This window comes from Siphateles boraxobius, unplaced genomic scaffold, assembly GCF_051911475.1.
Source record: "Siphateles boraxobius isolate OS27281-9 unplaced genomic scaffold, OSU_SipBor_1 8, whole genome shotgun sequence".
Lineage (NCBI taxonomy): Eukaryota > Metazoa > Chordata > Actinopteri > Cypriniformes > Leuciscidae > Siphateles > Siphateles boraxobius.
In genome coordinates, this window is record NW_027509208.1 from 12,120,878 (window position 1) to 12,142,611 (window position 21,734).

Consider the following 21,734-nt stretch of genomic DNA (forward strand, 5'->3'; position numbering starts at 1 on the left):
GACACATGCGTTTGATCAGTGGTTCCTGCTCTGCCCATTTGATCCTGAGGTCAGGTCATCAGCACTGACCTCTGCAGGGCTCGGGTCAAAACACTCCAGCCCTGTTTGTGCCTAATAACGTTCAGGCTACATATCAAGTCATTCCTTTCACAGCTTTGGCAATTGTATTTAAAGTCAAGTGTTTTATAGGGGCCATAAATCAGTCTAGTTACTGATGTGATATATTTTTTCGCATTCATAACCTCCCAGTGGAGTTGATCATTTTCACATGTACTAATTGTTTTCGAAGACATGGCCTAGCGGTTAACAAACATACACCAGTCACATTGAGTTGTGGTGTTCATGTTGCAAATTTAATGTGGGTTTGAATCCAGCCCATGTCGTGTGGCAATCCCATTGCACCATCTTCTCCCCATCATTTCCTGTTGCCTCTTCACTTTTGCTTATAAATGAAAATGGGTAAAAATATAATTCTACATATATAATATGTATAGTTGTTTTCAACTGTTGTTTTTAGTTGTTTTCGATATTTGAATAATGTTTTCAGAAATTACCATCTAATTTCCTAGTATATATAGTAGTGGCCAAAACTGATGTCTTTTATATTTTAAATATGAGGGAGGAACAAAACACTAAATTTAATTAAGGTATTTATCTGACAATATTATTTGGCAAAAAAGGGGCAAACTACAGCTACAGCAAAAAATGCATGGAAAAACAAAAAGTTCACAGGAAAAAGTATACATTGACTAGAGCACAATAATCAGGTATTAATATTTTGTTGTTTCTCCGTTGTTTTTCCATGTGTTCATAATTTCTTTGCCTTGCCAAAAATGACTGGACAGTTTAGCATGTTTCATTGTGTTATGACAAACAAAACAATTGACTCCAAGCACTACTATGGAAAATCATCATATAGGGTGAAAATGTCAATTTTTCTTGGCCAGACATCACTTTTGGCCACTTTTTTTTTAGATCTTTTATAAGTGAAAAACATTATAAATAAAAAAAAAAGCATTATTAACTTTTGAAAACATTATAAATTGAAAACTTAAGTTGACATCTAGGAAAATAAAAACATTTTGAAAACATGTATGATATGACACCTTTTTCATTGCTTATAATATTTAATATGAGTGAGAAAGAACCTTAACAAACAGCTGAATTTATTCCTCATAGGTTTGTAACAAGGTTCATTGATCTGGACGGCTTGACGTGCATCCTGAACTTTTTGAAAAGCATGGATTACGAGACCACCGAGTCTCAGATCCACACTTCCCTCATCGGCTGCATCAAAGCCCTGATGAACAACTCCCAGGGTCGCGCACACGTGCTCTCTCACACCGAGAGCATCAACATCATCGCTCAGAGTCTGGCCACCGAGAACATCAAGACCAAAGTGGCGGTGCTGGAGATCATGGGTGCTGTGTGTTTAGTGCCAGGAGGCCACAAGAAGATTCTGGAGGCCATGTTGCACTATCAGAAGTTCTCTTGTGAGCGCACACGATTTCAGGTGGGCTACTTTGTTTATAACCTTGAAGCCAAGCATCAAGCAAGTGTGTATTAGGATAAATTAATGCTAATCCCATGATGTCTTTTTTTTTTGTCACAGACATTGCTGAATGATCTGGACAAGAGTACAGGGCGGTACAGGGACGAGGTCAGCCTGAAAACGGCCATTATGTCGTTCATCAATGCTGTGTTAAGCCAAGGAGCTGGCGAAGTAAGACATTTTGGCTGTTTCCACACTCGCCAGTTTTTAACACATCTTAATTTACTCTTTGACCAGATCTGTGCTTTCCTCTGTAAACATCTACCGAATAACTCTCCTGTTTGTTCTTAAAGGAATATTTCATCCAATAGTTCACCTTTAAGAAAGTGTTGTGTATAAAAACCCAAGTTCATCAAGTGGTTCTTTCTTTAATTAATCCTGTAGGCCAGCCTTGAGTTCCGGGTTCATTTGCGATACGAGTTCCTCATGTTGGGGATTCAGCCCATCATTGATAAACTCAGGTCACATGAAAACTCTACATTAGACAGGTAAAGTCCACATTGCTGACTTTACATTTGTTGTCTTATCAATACAACAATACAGTCTTATCTTACATTGTCAGTCTTATCCAGCAAATTTGAGCTTTTTGACTTTGCTGCATCTCTTTTTTTGTGTCCTCCTCAGGCATTTGGATTACTTTGAGATGCTGAGAAATGATGATGAGCTCACGTTATCCAGGCGCTTTGAGTCTGTGAGTAGATCAAAACATAACATTATATATTTTTATTAGGGGTGAGAACCTACACTGGTCTCACGGTTCGGTTCGATTACGATTATCTTGTCATCGATTCAGTTCAATTCGATATCACGATGCATTATGATGCACTGCATCCTCAATTTTCAATTTTACTTCAAAAGTGATGTGTGCGTGCGCGTGTGTGCGTGTTCGCCTGTTCGGGAAGTCGCAGTGACAGAAACAGTGACATTCCAGTTTAAGTTTCAAGGTAGTAAAGCCTGTTTATGCCATTAAGAAAATGAAATTCTGTCAAATCAATTTTGTTTTAAAGAAATGTTAATTTAAAAGCAGCGCTCATTCATCAGTGTATAATGTTACCCTAGAGATGCGCACATCTACCGTCGCTGAGTCCGCTGTTGAAGGTGACAATCATCCATTTATAATCACGCATAACAACACAGAATAATTGTAATTTGACCATCGGGTGCAGATACTTAAATCAGAGAAAATTACTGAGGCGGGTGGATGATTTGTTTTTGGCTGCGGATTCGGGTGATGTTGGAGCTCATTCGCTTACTCTAAAGCAGTCATACTCAGCCAGGCGTTAACAGCTCGGGGTGAAAACGGCTGACTTGGTTTATCCAGTTAGTGGCATTAACGTTACCTCCTGCATATTCTATTTGTGCGTGACATGAGCGCGCACAGCGCGTGTCTTCTCCAGGTCATGCTCACCAGGTTGTTCATAAAAGCCAAAATGTGCCCAGATGTAGGCTTTTAAAGTAGTTGGAGCATTTTTAATTACTCACACTCGCGTCTCGCCTCCCTCTGCCATTGTATGCTACTGCGACCAAGCACATAAGCGACAAATGACATTAGAAAAGCGTCAGTACATTATAATCGGTTATGGTCTATTACATGGTCTACTGTATGTATGTGTGTGTATATACATAATATATATAATGTATAATTATTATTTATCATTATTTTTACATTTAAATAATTTAATATAATTATTTTTTTATAATTATGAATTATTTTAATTCAAGGATGTATATTTAAAATAAAATATCCTGTGACTTAAGACTATTGTATGGAATTTGTCTATTTTTTTTTTCCAGATGCATATAGACACGAAAAGTGCGACACAGGTTTTTGAGCTTGTACGGAAGAAGCTGGCCCACACAGATGCATACCCACACTTTATGTCTATTCTTCATCATTGCCTGCTCATGCCTCGTGAGTGCTTACCTGTCCCTCCTAATATCATCTCTTTCCCCAATGTGACATAGTGACAGCATTCATCATATAGTTTTCAAATAGGTCCTAGCTTACCCACTCTTTCCTGCTGGGAATTTATTGTTTAGACTTAGTTTATAACTGAAACCATAAGCTATGCAGACTTTTTTCACCAAATATTAAAGGATATAATAAAGGATAATGTACTTTCAGCTCGTCATTAATGCAAAAACGGTTTGATTTTTGGCAACTATACAGTACAAAATGATTTGCCATAATTGACCAATAAGGATCAAGTATATATTTAACTATTGTTTTTAATATTGTTCAAATGATTTTATGTGTTTGAATATGCACTTTGTTTTAGATAAAAGAAGTGGGAACACAGTGCAGTATTGGCTGCTCCTGGACCGGATTGTCCAACAGATGGTCCTACAGAATGACAAAGGTCACGACCCTGACGTCACGCCATTAGAAAACTTCAATGTAAAGAATGTGGTTCGAATGTGAGTTTGCTTTTTTGTTTCAGACAACTTTTTGTTAAAGATTTTCTTTGGCATCATTCATTTGTTGCTGTGGTGTATTTATAGTAAGCATCCTTTTTTTAATACCATCATTAAGTCTTTGCCAAGTAAACCAAGATTATCTGTACTGGAATAATGAGTTTTGCCTTTAATCACATCGCTTACCCTCCTTCAGGCTTGTCAACGAAAATGAGGTGAAACAGTGGAAGGAACAGGCGGAAAAAATGCGTAAAGGTCAGCATATGTTCTACACATTGATGTTTCTTTTACAGCAGGCTGTTTTTGCCTCCAGATTTCTTGCTCTGTAACTATTGGTGCGTTCACATCATGTAGGAATTACCATTCTGACTAAACAACAATGGAAAATGTCCACTTTGGAAATGGACATTTTTTATTATTAATTTTAATAACTTAGGCCATCATAACATCATGCAGATTGACATCATGAAACTTTTTTTACTTTTTAGGATTGAATGAAATGTTTATTTGTTTATATTTTTTATTTCATGAAACTATTTGTATCTATACTTTTTTACATTGAATACGATTGTAAGGCCGTCTAACTCGATCCAATGGCGGTATTCGAATTAGCGGTGAAGGTCTTTGCGTGTTACTGTCTTTTCTCGTGGCAAAGTATTTTTTGGTTAAATGCAATACATTTTCTCATTTGTATTTACTCGTTACTTCATCTGACTCCATAAATGAAAGATTTTAATAATATCTGTGCCTCACTAAAAGTGAGCGAATGTTTGACTATTCCGTTTAACTCTTCAATGAAAACAATGTCAGAGTCAGTTAAAATAATCAAATGTAACAATTTATTATGTCAGGTAAATGTATCATGCCAATTTCATAATCAATTAAAAGATAATCGATACAAAACATCAAATGCTCTGGAATAGAGAGAAGATGCAAACCCGACTTTAAGAAATACATGAGGCTGAGAGGTCTTCCTCTCAGCCTCACGGACCGATCTGAAGTACAGAAAAGGCCCTGAGCTCTCGCTGCGTTTCATTATATACCCAGACCTCATTTCAAATCTAAACATCATTCACAGTGGAAATTTACCTGTAAGTCACAATTTGCTAGCAGTGGAAAATTAGCATTCAGTCAAATGGTCGAAGGTGTTAACTCAAAGACACACCCTCCAGTATTGGAGGGTGTGGAAGATATTTCTTAACTTCCTAAGAACTTTATTACCTTTTGGGTTTACTTCTTTGGGAATGAGACATTTTTACCAGTCGTACCGAGACATTTCAAATAATACCAAATATGTATAAAACTAGATCATAATCATTCACATTAAACCATTTAGATTCTTGTGTGAGTTTGGGAGATCTCTGCCAGGATGAAGAATGGGGGACAGAAATGTAGATTAGGATGAGGGAGGTGAGACCTTCGTCTCAGTAGTGCATGAGGGGGAGTTAAAATGTTAATTTCCTTTGTTTTCTCAGAGAGTGGCCCTCTCTTAAAGTCCTTCAAGTTTTTCCAGTCTTACACGATGTTTAATAATATCTTTTGCATATTTATTTATTTTGCTGATTATTTATATATATATATTGTTGTTTTCATAAATTCATTTAGGAATTACCATTTTGACTTGACAACAATAGAAAACATCTTTGTAAAACTTATAAATTACAACTTAAATTTTATGTTAATTTTTATGCCTTCGCCATCATGACAACATACGAAACGTACCAGCATGTAGTAAATTAATATAAAACTCTAATAACAACAAGCATATGGGATCTATTTGGCCTTTGTAAGCATTGCCATATAAAATAATACCAACTGAAAATGAGAATGTCATCAGCTCCGAATTGATTCTCAGAGTTGTCATCTCATAATTATGGTAATTCTGACACAGCCTGAATGCAGCCTATTTATAGATTTAGTTGGCTTGAATACAGTGTCTTCATTGTAGAGACATGTGACCTAAAATTTTGACCGGTGACCTCTTTGTCCTGCAGACCACCATGAGCTTCAACAGAAGATGGAGAAGAAGGAGCGAGAGTGTGACGCGAAAACACAGGAGAAGGAGGAGATGATGCAGACGCTCAATAAGATGAAAGAGAAGTTGGAGAGAGAAATGGGCGAAAATAAACTAGTCAAGCAGCAGCTGGCGGAAAAGACTGCCAGACTACATGACCTCAGCACGGTAGGCTGATGATGTCACAAAACAAAACAATATAATCGTGTCTTTACAGAAGCAAACATTAATAAAGACATCACTTTTTGTATATCTAGAGACAGATAGCCAGTGTGCCTGGAGGTCCTCCCATCCCTGGCCCTCCAGGTGGACCTCTGCTACCCCCTCCGCCTCCTCCACCTCCACCTGGTGGCATGATGCCTCCTCCACCACCTCCTCCACCGGGCAGCGCTTTGATGCCGCCACCTCCACCACCGCCCCCTGGAGGACCCCCGCCACCCCCTGGACGCCCTCCTTTCGGTGGAGCTCCGCCTCCGCCAGGAGGTCCCATGGGGCCATCCCTTAAGAAGAAAAATATTCCTCAGCCGTCCAATCCACTCAAGTCCTTCAACTGGGCCAAGCTCTCTGAGGTGAGACTGGCATGGTTTACAGGAGCAGACTGAATCAGGGAAGAAAATCGTGTTTCTTAAGCTTCTGCTTTTAATCAAGAAACACTTTTGGAAGTCCAGTGACACAAATTAGTGTTAAAATTGTCCTAAATTTTCCGTGGTTGTCAGCATTTGTCATAAATTGTAGTGGGCTAGATTTTAAAATTGTATTTTAATGAAAAAAGTATATATCATGATGTATATTTCTACATACTTTTAAGTGTTTTTTTTATTTATTTAAATATCATGAATCTAGTTTTATCTATACATTTTAACATTTACATTTACATTTATTCATTTAGCTGACGCTTTTATCCAAAGCGACTTACAATTGCTATATTTCAGAGGTCGCACGCCTCTGGAGCAACTAGGGGTTAAGTGTCTTGCTCAGGGACACATTGGTGTCTCACAGTGGATTCCAACCCGGGTCTCTCGCACCAGAGTCATGTGTCTTATCCACTGCGCCATCACCACCCCACTACACCCCTGTTCTCAAAGCATTATTTACTTTAGATTCAGAGTTTAACAATGAACAAAATATGCCATGTGACTTAGAACAAGTGACTTTAAAGTGGATGGTTATTTGAGTTAAAATCTCTCCAACAGAACAAGCTTGAGGGGACAGTCTGGACAGACGTTGACGACAGCAAAGTTTTTAAAATCCTAGACTTGGTGGACATTGAGAAGACCTTCTCTGCCTATCAGAGGCAACAGGTTACTAAACAATGCTTATTTTCTCTGGTTTTCATTTTTTTTTCTATCCATGATGATCTCACAAAGCATTTACTGTTTCTCATGCATGGTATTCATACGTTTACCCATGGTAATTCTGCATCACAGAGCATGGGGTTTGAATTAGCAGACTGTAAAATGCATTGATATCACCAGCAGCTTTCTATGAAAAGCAGACATTGGCAAACCGTCCTCATTACGCCTGGTAAACCACACACTTAGTTGCATTATAAAGCGATTACATATATTTCTTATGGCTTTACAGTCAAATTAGAGGGGGGAAAAAGAGGTTGGGACCTCATTGGGTTTGTATAATCATAACTGTAATTTTAAACAATGCATTAAGTACTGTAAGCTGCTTTTTTAAAATAACTTTTTGAAGGCATGCTTGATACAATAAAATGTATATTCATTATACCTCTCCAATTTCATCAAATTCTCACAACTTTATAGATTTAATTGACTTTTGAAGCATAATGGTATGGAAGTTTCTATCTCACAGTAAAAGAAATTAAAAGATAATTGTGATTTATATCTAATTATTGTAATTGCATTTTTATTTCTCGCAATTGCAACTTTATTTCTCATCTTTATGTATCAAGTTATATCAAATTTTTTTTTTTTCTAACTTTGTGACTATAACTCACAATCACGATACTTCTTGTAACTGTGATTTTATTTCCTTCAGTAGTGGCTATTTCTCATAATTACTGCTACCATTGCGGGGCATGTAGATTTGATACACTTGTCAAGGTGGAATTGGAGAGGTACTTGTGATGTTAAGCTTTAATCTTTCATTCATGATCAACTAGCAAGCATCTTATAGTGCAAACACACATTTACACTGCATTTACAGACCTCACATAAGGCTCTGTTATCATGCACCCTCACACTCACTATTCACCACCCCATGTAATGTCATCATGTGCACATCATGCCTGTTTGAGTTTGTCTTGGCTGAATTCACTAGACTACTCTGTCTCTCTAACATGTGCTGCATCTTCCTTGCTTCTTGCCTGCATTTTAGGACTTCTTTATGGTCAATAACAGCAAGCAGGTAAGTGGTTGAACAGATCTTAATAGTCTTTGCATCATCTCTACCCCTCTCACTCTTTCTGTGTCATTCATTTTGCATTCTCAATGCATTATTTACTTTAGATTCAAAGTTTAACAATGAACAAAATATACCATCTGACTTTTAAACTGGATGGTATTTCTGGTTAATTGCAATTTTTTTTATTTATTATTATTTACTTTTTTTTAGAATTGCAAGTTTATATCTTGCAAGTCTGACTTTATTTCTCGCAATTGTGAGATATAAATTCACAATTCTGACTTCATCGCCATTGTGAGTTTATAGCTCACAACTCGGACTTAGATCTCGTAATTGCGAGAAATAAAGTCAGAATTGCAAGATATAAACTCGCAATTGTGAGGAGAAAATAGTGAGATAAGAAGTTGCAATTAACTTTTTATTTTGTTCCAAATCAATCTAATGTGACTACTTTATATAAATGAGGACTAGTTTATATATTCCATTGCGACTTCTTATGTCACAATTTGTTCCTCATTATTGTGAGTTTGACACAATAACAGGTAAGCTTGCAATAGTGAGAAAAACAATTGTGAGATAAGTCGCAATTAACTTTTTAAATTTTATTAAAAATTTTATCATTACAATTTAATTTATTTTTTCTTCCAGAAACAAGCTTTCATAGTATCTAGACGGTATATAAATGTGGAAATTGTTTTTCTTTTGTTCCAAATCAATCTAATGTGACTTTACTGGTAGAGTTCATATAAACTTTCCATGTAAGTTTAAAATTCAGATTTCAGAAGAGTCTGATGTATTGATTCTTTTATTTAAATTCTGATCTTTAAAGTTGTTCGTGAGTAAAAAGTATCTCCTTTTTGACTGCAGAAAGAGACTGAGGAAGATGTTTTGAGCTCCAAGAAAGTCAAGGAGCTCTCTGTGATCGATGGCCGCCGGGCTCAGAACTGTAACATCCTCCTCTCACGGTGAGTGATGCGTCTGACCCGGCTTTGAGCTCACCACCGGCTGCCAAGTGTGTGTGGACCTCACTAACCTCCAGATGTAATGTCATATCCTGTGGGTTAAACCTTGTGGTTCCTCCGTCCTGGTTTGGTACTGTAACCTCCACCTTGGTTATTGTATTTCCTATCAATGAAAGAAATACCACTCTTTAGTTTCTTCATATATGTAGGAGAAACACATGTATATGTTTCCTCATATATGTTATGAATTCTTTATAAATCGATGCAGGGTGTGTCTCTAAACATTTACAGAAACCATTCCTCATCAAAGTTTTAAATCATTTAAAAAATATTTTTCCACTCTTGAAAACCTGGTTGTCAATGCCAGGTAGGAAATTTGAATTTACACACACAAGGAATCCCCAAGGATTCTGTGCTTGCAGAAACTACACAGATCGCAGTGGTTTGGAAGTCACGTGTTTAAAAACGTTTTACACATCACCGCCCTATGGGTGCTCATTTATTATATACTTTGGTTAATTTCATTATACTTTCAGCTACCAAAATATAATTAATTTGAGAAAGTCTATGTATCAAGGCTTCGTTTAATAGTGTAGATTCATTTGAGTATTCTTTCTTGGATTTATTTGGCCATTTCACATCCTGAAGAGAGCTATTAGCATTTCTCTTGAAATAGTTGTGCACAAAAGCATCAGCTTTGTATTATTTTAATTCGGCATGTCTCATTCCCTTGATTTCATCTTTAAAGAATGTTTTGACAATTCGAACCTCAGGAAATATTTTATACACTTACAATAGGACGATCAAGCCACTCTAACCCAAAATATATGACATACTGAAGGAAAACACTACCGCTGGTTGTAGTTCTAGAACTCCGGGGTGTGTGAATATTAATATTCAGGGTTTAAATTTCTCCCATTTATAGCTTTATACATATGTGACTGAAGTGTGAAAAGAGAGCTTAACACTTTAATTATCCAGGGTTCCAACTGAGTTTCTCTTCTCAGTGGTGATGTTGTCTTTATACATAGTTTTACTAGAGGATACAATTATTATTTTAGGTTAAAATATCAGTTTTTTTACCTCAGGACTGCCCTTTTAGTATGAAACGAATCCCACAAAGCAAACTGTAACAGTTGGTGACAGCTGCCAATCCTGACGGTCTCGGATATATGACGGCTCACTGACTGACTGTGGTTTGGCATGGGACCCAAAGGTTCTTGTAAAGCGAAACTTCAAACTACATCGAAAAAAAAAACAGCCAGTTCCAAAATCTCTAGATTCACTCAAAAAAAATTAAAAACTAATCCCCACTGCAAATATTTATTAATGACAGTTTGTGAATAACTGACATTGAGACCCTATTTAGCACACATTAACAGCTGTCTTCAGCACCATCTGTAGATCACGGCCTGTGGTTCTATTACTCTCTCATCCTCCCTAAATGGTCTCTCAGGATTCTCCACAAGCAGAGATTGGGGTGTAATCCATTGTACAGCCACCGAACGGACCACCCAAGCTGAGATTCACAGGGATTTAAATAGTTTCGCTTGTAGCCTGTAGAGTCATTAGTGTTGGTTTAGGAATGGTAAATGTGGTGCTTGACGACGAGGCGGCGGAGGGTGAGATGGTGGTCTGGATATAGAGGGAGATGAGACTGAGGAGTAACATATGTTCAATAATTGTTAATTAGAGCTCAGTTCATATTAATCTACTCGGTGTCGAAAGTTTTCATTTGTATAATTTGTATTCAAAATGTATACTTTTTTCTGCAAGGATTAATTAAATTGATCAAAAGTGACAGTAAATACATTTACAATGTTACAAAATTCAGTTACAAATAAATGCTGTTTGCATTAAAGGAAAAAAAGATTGCATCCAGAAAAAAAAGTGTCACGTTTTCCACAAAAACATTAACCAGCACAAGTCAACTGTTTTCAAAATTGATAATAATAAGAAATGTTTCTTAAGCAGCAAATCAGCATTATTATTATTATTTCTGAAGGATGTGAATTATTTCATGTGACACAGACTGGAGTAATGAAGCTGAAAATTCTGTTTTTGTCACAGGAATAAGTTATAAATATAGTTAAGTTTTAAAATATATCAAAATGAAGAACAACTATTTTAATTTGTAATAATATTTGACAATATTACTGTTTTTACTTTATTGTTGATCAAATGCATGCATCCTGAGGATAGGAAACAATTCAAAAGAGATCAATCAAAAACTCTAGTCGGTTTTTTGGTAGTCAAGTATTAGTCATCATTCTTGACAAATCTGATGTATGCTATTGAAACTTTTGTCAACTTCAGTGCAACTTCTTCAGTGAATTAATATGTGATTGCACGTGGTATTAGAACGTCATTCTCATTCTAGAGAGCATTTAATTGGACAAAGATTTATAGTATGTAGTGCAAGATGAGTCATAAATACTTTTATCTGTTTTCCTGGATGAGGAAAATGCCTATATATCTGCTAAAAGTGAATTTAGTCAGTGCCATCACTAGCATACAAATGGCCTCAAAGCCAACACACATGGACTAAAGGTTAAAAAGCTTCGATTTTGATTTCATTGGGTCTTTAAAGGTTTGATTAATGGCATCTCACAATCCTGGTAAAGTATCTGTGACCACAAGAAATGGAAAGTCCTCTGCAGGATTTTTCCATGACTGTGTCTCCGGCTTATTATTTGCTGATTAAATAATAAACCACTGAGTCCTGCGGTTACGCTAATGACCTCCTAATAATGACGTTGGGTTGCCTCTGTATAAACTGATGCTGCCATTATTTCATTCTTTTCCTTCCTGAGTTCACTGACTCCTGTAAGCATGTGAACTTTGTTAGAAAGAACTTAGTAACACAGAATGCTAGGAATTGGAAGCGCTGCTTGGCACAAACACCTACTGTAGACTCGAACATGGAAAGTGCTCTGGCCGTGTTCCACCTCAGCGCTGTGGTTTGCAGTCTCTCTGGATCCTGGCAGGGGAACGAAGGCTGATCTTAGACCAGTCAAACACCTGTTCTTCTTGGCCTAAAGTCCGAACATAGCTATCCCTGGATAAGATGCATTTCTCTATCATTAATTTCCTATAAAGGATGGTGGGCTTCACTGGTGGATTTTCCCCTAGGCTGTTTTGACCGTCTCTGTTGGAGGGCTACTAAAAAGATCTGCACATTATAGGAGAAAGATATGTATCTTCCTTAGATTTTCAACATCTTTTAACAGCATAGTTATCATAAATAGTTTAAACAAATTGCTGGAAAGAGCAGGAACTCGTATAGGACAAACTGACCACAAATGTAATGTTACTGTCGAGACATAACAAGTGATGATCACAGATTATTTAAAGCAGGCAAATGCCGAGTTAACTTATATGAGTCATGCTATAATATCACTTCTTCACTCCAGTAATAACATATATTGTGTTAGCCAGGAAATTCCTGGTAACTGGAACAAACACACGGGTTCAACATCGGGCCACGAGATTAATAGCTTTTCTAAATAACATACACTAATTTATTTATACTGTATGCCAAAGGAAAATTGATGCAAGCAGGGGAAATTCCTAGCAATTTCCTTTTCTCTATGTGATTCATTTGAGTTCACGGAGTTCTGTGCTGATGTAGATCTATCACTCAAATTTCATTTGTGAATTCATTTCAAATTAATGTATTTGTCCCAGTCTGCTTGATCTCTATATCCTGTGATTGTGTTTCAGATTGAAACTTTCCAATGAGGAAATAAAGAGAGCCATTCTGACCATGGATGAACAGGAAGATCTGCCCAAAGACATGCTGGAGCAGGTGAGTGTCCAGGCATGAGCAGACTGCAATGTGAGGGACAAGAGGAAAAGCATAGTGAGACTGAGTTTAATGAGAAATAAAGGCACAGTTATGGAAAAACAGTCACAATTGCGTCAATTCAACTGTGAGATACAACTGCAAGTCACAATTATGGGAAATAAACAATTACGGAAAAGTCACAATTACAAGATATAGTTACATTTGTAAGATAAAAGATTCACTCGTGAGCAATAAAATCACAATTGTGAGAAAAAGTTGCTTTTGTGAGATGTGAAGTCACAATTATGGAAACAGTTGCAATTGTGAGATTTAAATTTGGAATTGTGAGATGAAATTGCAATTATGGAAAAAAGTCGCATTTGTGAGATATACATTTGGAATTGTGAGATATAAAGTTGCACTTATGAGAAATAGTTTAAATTATAAAGAAAATTAATATAGAAATCTGAATAATAATATTCAAACAGTCGCTATTTTGTGAGATATAAAGTTGCTCTTGTGAGGAATAAATTCTCAATTATGGATGAAAGTTGCAATTGAGAGATATATAGTCCTACATGTAATTGTGAGATATACTGTAAAATTGCAATTATGGAAAATAAGCAATCATGGAACGTTACAATTACAGAAAACAGTCATATTGTGAGATATAAAGTCACATTTAGTCACATTTCACAATTCTATGAAACTAAGTTACAATTCCTTTTTTTAATACAGAAATGGCCTTTTAAAATAATGTCACATGAGACTGGTTGAGGATTATTCTCTATTATTAGTTCTGTTGTAATTGATCGTGTTTCTTCACTGCTCCAGATGCTGAAGTTTGTCCCAGAGAAGAGTGATATGGACCTATTAGAGGAGCACAAACATGAGTTGGACCGCATGGCAAAGGCAGATCGTTTTCTCTATGAAATGAGCAGGTATGACAGTTAATCAAACATGGGGTTTTCAAATATAAACGGTCATTTTGACAGTTTATGGGGACATTCATATATTGGTCTAATTTGAATCTGAAAACTATTATGGATTACCCAACTGCTAGTTGGTTGGACTATTTCTTAAGGGTGCTTTCACACCTGCCTCATTTAGTTCGGTTGAATCGCACTAGAGTTCGTTTTCCCCCTTGGTGCGGTTCGTTTGGGCAGGTGTGAAAGCAGGAATCGCACTCGGGTGCGCACCATAAGTGGACCAAATAAGCGTACGAGGAGGTCTCGGTGCGCTTTCAAGCGAACTCTTTCAAGCGAACTCGGTTCGTTTGTGGTGAGAACGTGATCCGACCTCGAACAGACCCAACTGCCAAAGAACTGCGCATTTTTGGACTAAACCAGCTGCCGTAGTCAAACAAAAATATTATTTAGATTGTCAATAGCGCTCCCTTTAAGCCATGACTGACTTACCGCATTCTGCACTAAAATTTCATCATAAACACTGAAGTTGTCCACACTGCACAGTGAATTTCTTATTTATATCGCGTCTAGTCTTTGTTGTTAATGGGGGGATTTGCGAAAGGATAAAGCTCGTGCTGATTTTCTGAACATAAATTGTGAGCGAATTCTCCGCATGTCTGCCGTATTTTCCAGTTTTGTTGGAATTTTCCCGCACGTTAATTCTGACCAATTTAAAGCTGCAGTAGGGAGTTTTGAGAAAATGTTGACTTAGCCTGAAAACTTGAACAAGCACAACTTACAGGTCCCACCCCCTTGCTCTCTGCTGCGCTACAGTTTTAACAAATATTTGTTTACAAAAGTTACCTACTGGAGCTTTAAGTGCAGTTGTGGAAATTTGTTCAAGACACATCTGGCCAACGAGGGATGTGGATGTTGTCACGTGACTTCATTTTGGTTCGTTTCATCAACCGATTCAGACCAGAGCAATCAGTGTGGTGTGAAAAGGAACCAAAACGCCTGAAAATGATACAAAGTATCATTTTTCACCTTTAGTCCGGACCAAATGAACCGAACTACAGGTGTGAAAGAACCCTAAGACACAGTCTTAACATTGTGGCTATGTTTATGCAACTGGTCCTTGTTGGTCTATGTATACATACACTAGTTGGAGGTCTTTGACCATTACCTTGTTTAAAAATAAGTATTAAAAAAAGTGTGGCAAGTGTGAATAGCTCCTAATTTAATTAACTTGTTTCCCTTTTCTTCCACAATTCTACTTTTATCATGCGGAGCTTTATTTAAACGTGATGGCTCAACTAAGGTCATGTTTACACCTGGTCACTTCATGCATTTACTCTATCCGATTGTAAAAAGACCAGGTGTAAATGCAAAACTGGACAAGTGTAAATACATATGGCTGTTGAAGCCAATGTTAATTTTTACTCAACCCAAAATGGTGCAAAAATTTACGTGTGAGAGCGTGTTATAGGCTACAGGCTCTCGGTAGTCACATATGACAGCGCTACTGTAACACAGATATGACCTGCCACAGATGAGTTGCCGTTCTCTTCAGCAAGCTGACGCGCAAACTGCCGCAAATGAGTTCGGCGACGCATCCTGAAACTCAACACACAATCATCTTCTTTAAAAGTAGCGAGACTAAAAGATCTTACCAGTGCTGATGCTGCTTTCTCTCCTATTGCGGTCTTTGAAATTAGTTGATGATAAATTAATTGCAGCTCATATTTGTTGCTTTCATTGACTTGTACCAAAGTCCCTTTAAGACAAGTCATTTTATTCGGCGGCCATCTTTGAAACGCCTCTCGGATATTCAAGTGCAGCTCCTTTCACTTTGAATGGGGAAACATCAAATTGTCCAAAACTGTTCGCCAAACTTACGATTAAATTTCCTATTTGAAATTACTGATGAAAAAATGACAACAACTGTCTCATTTTGTTTCTACACACTCTATTTGACAATGCACAGTCCAACTGTTTCTATAGGAACGGGAGCTTCTGCAGCTGCAGTGACGAGATGACTTTACCAATCAGCGATTGGCTCTTATTTAGAAGGCGGGACTTATTCCGCCAAAAGTGCAAGAGCGTTGCACTTTTACCCATTCAAAACAATACAAATGACGAGTCTTGTGTAATTCTATAGTCTTTGCTTGTATTCTGTTAAATTTGCATATAGCGCAGGAATTGAAAATCGCATGAAGTGACGATACCCATAAAAGGCCCTGTTGCTGATTGGCATGGATTCTTTCATGATGTTGGCCTAGTACGTTGTGTGTGATGAATATCTGAAACATGAAGGCCGGCCACCCACCACTGTACAGTGACTTATTCAGATCTGTTTATTATTTTCCACACACACACACACACAGTGTCAGGAGCAAATGCGATTTCCTGCAGGAAGGAAAAGGGTTATGAATCCTGGGTGACACATTGATCTGGTCAGGCTGAGGATCCTATTCAGCATCAATATTTGCTGTAACTAAAGTACTATCTCATCGTAGATATGCAGCTGCCTTACACTTTCTAACAGAGGAGCTGAGCCAAACAAAGCACAGGTGCCTTGGCTTGCTTTTTCTTTCTGTTTATGAGACCCTGGTGAATTTTTCACTCCGCTGTGGCTGATGTGTTTGTCGTATAGAGGATGGAAGAGAAATCTTTTAAAGAATCAACTTGGTTGTCAGATTTTAGTCCCTAGGCTGTGTTTTGGGCCCTCGGCAAGTGCGGTCACCAAGGTACAAGAGTGCTGAATGCAACACAGCAGCGTCAGTTTCAGATCACTGTTCAGGCTGTTTGCTCTTTATTCAGTGGAACCATTAATGCTGTGTATACAGATCATATTGTGTCCTGAGCGGGACAATAAAGTTCTACAGCTCATTTAGAATCTATTATGGGTGATGTAGTGTGCAGTCTTTTTAATGGGCCTTTCTTTTATTTATGATGTATTCTCACTTTTTCCCTGACCCAATCCTTTTCTTTGTCCTTCCAACAGAATAAACCATTACCAGCAGAGGTTACAGTCTTTGTACTTCAAGAAGAAGTTTGCTGAACGGATTGCAGAAATTAAACCTAAAGTTGAAGGTGTGTTCATGTGCTCTTTAAAATGCATTTGCATTGCAAAAAAATAGGGCTGTTTCTAAAATGTATTTAAACGGTCTTTTAGCTGATGAAAAATTACGTTTAAAAAATAAGGTTAAAAATACATTTGATTATTTTTAGTTTATTTATTGTGAAATATTATCATAAAGTATATCAAATTACATATATAATTTTAATAGATTTGTAATTTAAATGTATACATATAGTACATAGTTCCAGTGTTTTTCTTCCCCCCTTTTGTGACTCTTTGTATTTCACTTTGCAGCACTGATCAAGGCCTCAAAAGAGGTGCTCCACAGTCGGAATCTCAAGCAGCTGCTGGAGGTGGTGCTGGCGTTTGGCAACTACATGAACAAAGGACAGAGAGGCAACGCATACGGCTTCAAAATCTCTTCGCTCAACAAGATTGCAGACACCAAGTCCAGCATTGACAAGTGAGAAAATCTAACTTCGTGTTATGGAAGAATAAATAACACAGTGATTCATATTCAAACTTTTATTGTCGCCTTTGTCCCGTTGCAGGAATATCACTCTCCTACACTACCTGATCACTATTCTGGAAAAGAAGTACTCAAAAGTCATGCTCTTCTCAGAGGAGCTGCAGAATGTGCCGGAAGCTGCAAAAGTCAAGTAGGTATAGCTGCGGATGGGCTACAGCGTCCTCTTCTTTCGTCGGCTTTACGATTTACAGGCCTGTAGGGTCTACTTGTGCTAAATGGATTTTGGAAATAGTTTTTGCGGTGTCACTCCCACCCACCACTGGGCTTAAATCCATGCTGTGGGTCATACAAGCTTTTGGTTACTCACATATGCAGAGGAAAACCCTAAATTATAGTAGGAAGAAATGGGGCCCTCGGCTCTCCTGGCTCTAGGTGCTGAAATATATAAGTGGAAGAGAGATACATGGCTAGCATAGCAGAGAGTGTGTGAATACAGCTCGACTCCATGACCCCTCGAGTTTTGCGTGCCTACAAATATGGGCCAAGATGTGAGTGATACACTTGTGACACTTTCCCCCTTGGAAGATAGTTTCTAATTTTGAGTCATTCCTCATTACTTTGCCTTAAAGGGACCGCACAAATGTACAGTAGAATGTCCTCTAAACTTATTTTTCTGCCGCGCCAGCGAGACTAATGTGATCATGCTCGGTTCACAAGTGAAGTCACAAGACTAATTCTGCCCGTGATATCACTTGACGGGGTGGAAAGAATGAAATAAAGGACTCTTGTTTGCCTCAGACAAATCAGTCAGTGTCATTTATTCAGACTACAAATGAAAAATAATATGTTGAAAGGATCACAAGCTACAATGAGTGGACAGGTTTTTTCATAACCACTCACGTATGTATCTGTGTACTTTGATAGTTCAGTCTGTTGTGTGTAGGGAGGAATAAAGGCGGCACAGATTGAAGACAAGCAGCTATCAGTCCCACAGAGAGGTCATTTCTACAGCTATGAATAGCTCAGCTCAACACAGAGCCTTTCACACACATTATATTATTAATGGAGTCACGTTAGTGCTATCACAGGGGTTAAAGTTCAGATGAATGTCTGTAATATATATCTGTGATTCTTATCAGTGTAACCGGTTTGGAAAAAAGGCTGAAAAAAGTGTTTAGCCTGTATGGCATATATGGCTAATATATAATTGTGTTATATGGCATAGGGGAGAATGGGGTAAGATGCGTCACCCCTTAATACAGCAAAGTTTGATTTTTTTTTTTTATATGACCATACATTTAAAAAGGGCCCATCATATGCAGCTGACTATGATTGAGAGATCATTTTTCATATGAAAAATATTGAAATAAAAAATGCCACATTTGTATCATATATTTAAAAATGTTTTATATATATATATATATATATATATATATATATATATATATAAGTGTATACTATGTGTTAATTCATATTTAATATAATTGTTTAAAATTTAAAGTAATTTGTAGGTAATTTTGCAGGTACAATAAATGTTATGGTAATATAAAATTATAAAAATATTTTTACATTAATTTATATATAAAATATAATCATTAAAAACATTTATAAAAATGTGTCATGCTTGTTGGTATATTTTAAAATTGTTTTAAAATAACCGTCTTAAAAAAGATTAAATTATAGGAAATTGTCATGAATGATTAAATGAAGCATTTCCAAAATGGTAGAAATTACTAAGTAATAAACTAATAATAATAATTGTAAGCTTTCTCCCATGTTGTTTAAGCATTAAATAAAAACAATATTACAAAATGTTGAAAACTGTTTCACAACACATCTATTATTAGTATTGAACTTATTTTACTGAAAAAATTAATGTGCTGAGTTTGGAATGGGATTGGGCATTTAGAATGATATTGTTCACATTTTCCTCAATTATTCAACTTACCGCTTGACATGGCACAACTAACCTCTAATTAGTTGTCATTGGATCACTTTCTTTTTTTTTCATATACCACCATATATCATGCCCGCTATGTTATATATTTCAGTTTATAGCAGACATCCTAACTAAAATATTAGTTTACATCCAATTTTCCTTACCTAGAGAACAAGTTAAGTCAAAAGTGGCACAGCTTACCCCGATCTCCCCTTAAAGGATGCATTCTTGACTACACATAAAATAAAATGATTGTAGTGTTTATGACTGTGTGTTTTTTTTTTCTAGCATGACTGAACTGGAGAAGGAGATCAATAATCTTCGCAGTGGCTTGAAGAGTGTAGAGAGTGTAAGTGCTGCATGAAACCTCTGTTCACAAGCTTAAAAGCAAATCATCTACACAGGCTCTCTCTCATGCAGGAGTTAGAATGCCAGAAGAAGAGTCCTCAGCAGTTTGGGGACAAGTTTGTGTCTGTAGTCAGCCAGTTCATCACAGTGGCCAGTTTCAGCTTCTCTGATGTCGAGGACTCCCTCGGTGAGGCCAAAGAACTGGTGAGTGTGTGTGTGTGTGCTGGACTGCATGTATTTGTTTGTGTTTATCATTAAGGTGCACATCCTGGAGCAGCTGAGCTTCTTTCAAAGGCCAGCTGGAGAAACAGGCTCCCGTTACCCTGGATGTCCTGCTGCGCGCAGGAGCTGACCTTCAACCTCTTACTGTGAACACTTCCTATGTTGTGACCCTGGCACTTTCACTGGCCCCTGGGCCAGGACATCGAGGAGGAAAAGGACATACAACTGTTACTGCTTTTGCAAGCTTCATCTGTGCAGAGGGAGGCACACACACACCCACCTTATATTATCGTCCAGTCCTGTGAGGGGAAACGATAATATGAAATGTCAAGGTTTTTGAAAGCCAAAATGCAGCACGTTCATTATGTTGTGCTTTTATGACAGGATTGTGAATGTATGTAAAATTCTTGGATAAATGGGACAGCCCACCACAAAAGTTCTTAGAAATGTACTGGTGAAATGGTTAGAAATGGTTACTTTTATTATATATATATATATATATATATATATATATATATATATCTCAAACTAATAATGCATAGATATTATTTATCAAGTTTTTGAGGAGTCACATCACATGAAAACCTGAATTAACCTTGCCTTGACAAAAAAGGGTCAAATTACTAAAATGTTAACCAGAATAATAACTCTGTTATTTTATTATTATTTATATATAATTGGAGTAATAATTAATAATTTGAATTGGCTTTTATTCTTCAATTATTTAGGGTTAAGTTTAGTTTGTTTTAGTATTTTTATGTGCTTTTGTCATATATTTTTATTTCACTTTCACTAATTTAGTTACTCAACTTAAATTATTTCAGTTAGTTGCCAAGGTTACATTTTTATTTAATTCCTTTGACATTTTAAAATTTTCAACTAATATTTTTTTTTTTTTAGATTTATTTTAAAATGTATGATTGTTGTAGTTAACAATAACACTGCAAATCATTTTGACATTTTTAAGAGTCTTATTGACCTTGATACACGGCCATGAGGGTACGCAGGGTTTGTCTATGATGTCATTTTCTCCCTGCATGGTGCACAACAAAAGTTCAAGTTTTTCAAATATTAATTAGCAATGAAACAGTTTTCTTTTGTCTTGATTATTCCATCATGACGGTTGACATTTTTATTTTATTTTATGCCTATGTATGAACTGCATTTGATAGAAAGGTCATGCAAAATAACATGCCGTATGCACTCTATAGCAGAAAATCTTTACCCCCCAACCTAACCTAGGCCTCCTGCCTGAACTCTGAGACAGATAAGAAGAGATGTAAAAGCAGGGCAAAGGAGAAATAAAAATATGCCCCTTGGCTCTCAGGCACGTACAGGCTCACGGAGGAGCTGTTCCATATGGCAGTGATAAAGGCACATCAAAGGCCTTGTGGGAAGGCTAGGCCTCTTCCCCTGTGGTGAGACGGCACGAGGCAACAGCAGTGCCATGGCAGGACTCCAGTCCCCTGTGTTTAGGCTGTAATCAGTCACTGGTGAAACCTTGGTTAACAAGACCACTTTATGCTTTGCTACCGGTGACCGGATAACTAGCAGTGCGTCACACAGTTCATTTACTAGAACTTCATTAGACCCCCACAGTTTGTTATGCTACTGTTTGCCCACTCCACTGCACTTTGTTTGTTGTAAAAAAAAAGTTGAT

General features: G+C 37.1%; 2 protein-coding genes across 6 annotated transcripts in view; one reads left to right on the plus strand and one right to left on the minus strand.

Annotated features, from left to right (window-relative positions):
• nmu (neuromedin U) overlaps positions 1-21,734 on the minus strand; it is a 367,892-nt gene that overhangs the window by 134,197 nt on the left and 211,961 nt on the right. The gene's annotated exons all lie outside the window — the stretch shown is intronic.
• Positions 1-21,734, plus strand: part of daam1b (dishevelled associated activator of morphogenesis 1b) — an 86,482-nt gene that overhangs the window by 62,012 nt on the left and 2,736 nt on the right. For 3 of the 5 annotated variants that reach the window (XM_077220556.1, XM_077220557.1, XM_077220555.1), the window contains 19 exons: positions 1,180-1,513; positions 1,613-1,723; positions 1,937-2,040; positions 2,177-2,243; positions 3,347-3,464; positions 3,832-3,970; positions 4,164-4,222; positions 5,962-6,149; positions 6,239-6,550; positions 7,175-7,282; positions 8,328-8,357; positions 9,222-9,319; positions 13,040-13,124; positions 13,938-14,044; positions 17,019-17,107; positions 17,391-17,559; positions 17,648-17,755; positions 19,793-19,853; positions 19,925-20,056. In XM_077220556.1, the coding sequence (XP_077076671.1) occupies positions 1,180-1,513; positions 1,613-1,723; positions 1,937-2,040; positions 2,177-2,243; positions 3,347-3,464; positions 3,832-3,970; positions 4,164-4,222; positions 5,962-6,149; positions 6,239-6,550; positions 7,175-7,282; positions 8,328-8,357; positions 9,222-9,319; positions 13,040-13,124; positions 13,938-14,044; positions 17,019-17,107; positions 17,391-17,559; positions 17,648-17,755; positions 19,793-19,853; positions 19,925-20,056 (2,419 nt within the window). The remainder of the gene's footprint in view (positions 1-1,179; positions 1,514-1,612; positions 1,724-1,936; positions 2,041-2,176; positions 2,244-3,346; positions 3,465-3,831; positions 3,971-4,163; positions 4,223-5,961; positions 6,150-6,238; positions 6,551-7,174; positions 7,283-8,327; positions 8,358-9,221; positions 9,320-13,039; positions 13,125-13,937; positions 14,045-17,018; positions 17,108-17,390; positions 17,560-17,647; positions 17,756-19,792; positions 19,854-19,924; positions 20,057-21,734) is intronic. The other 2 variants (XM_077220559.1, XM_077220558.1) reach the window with 1 other exon arrangement.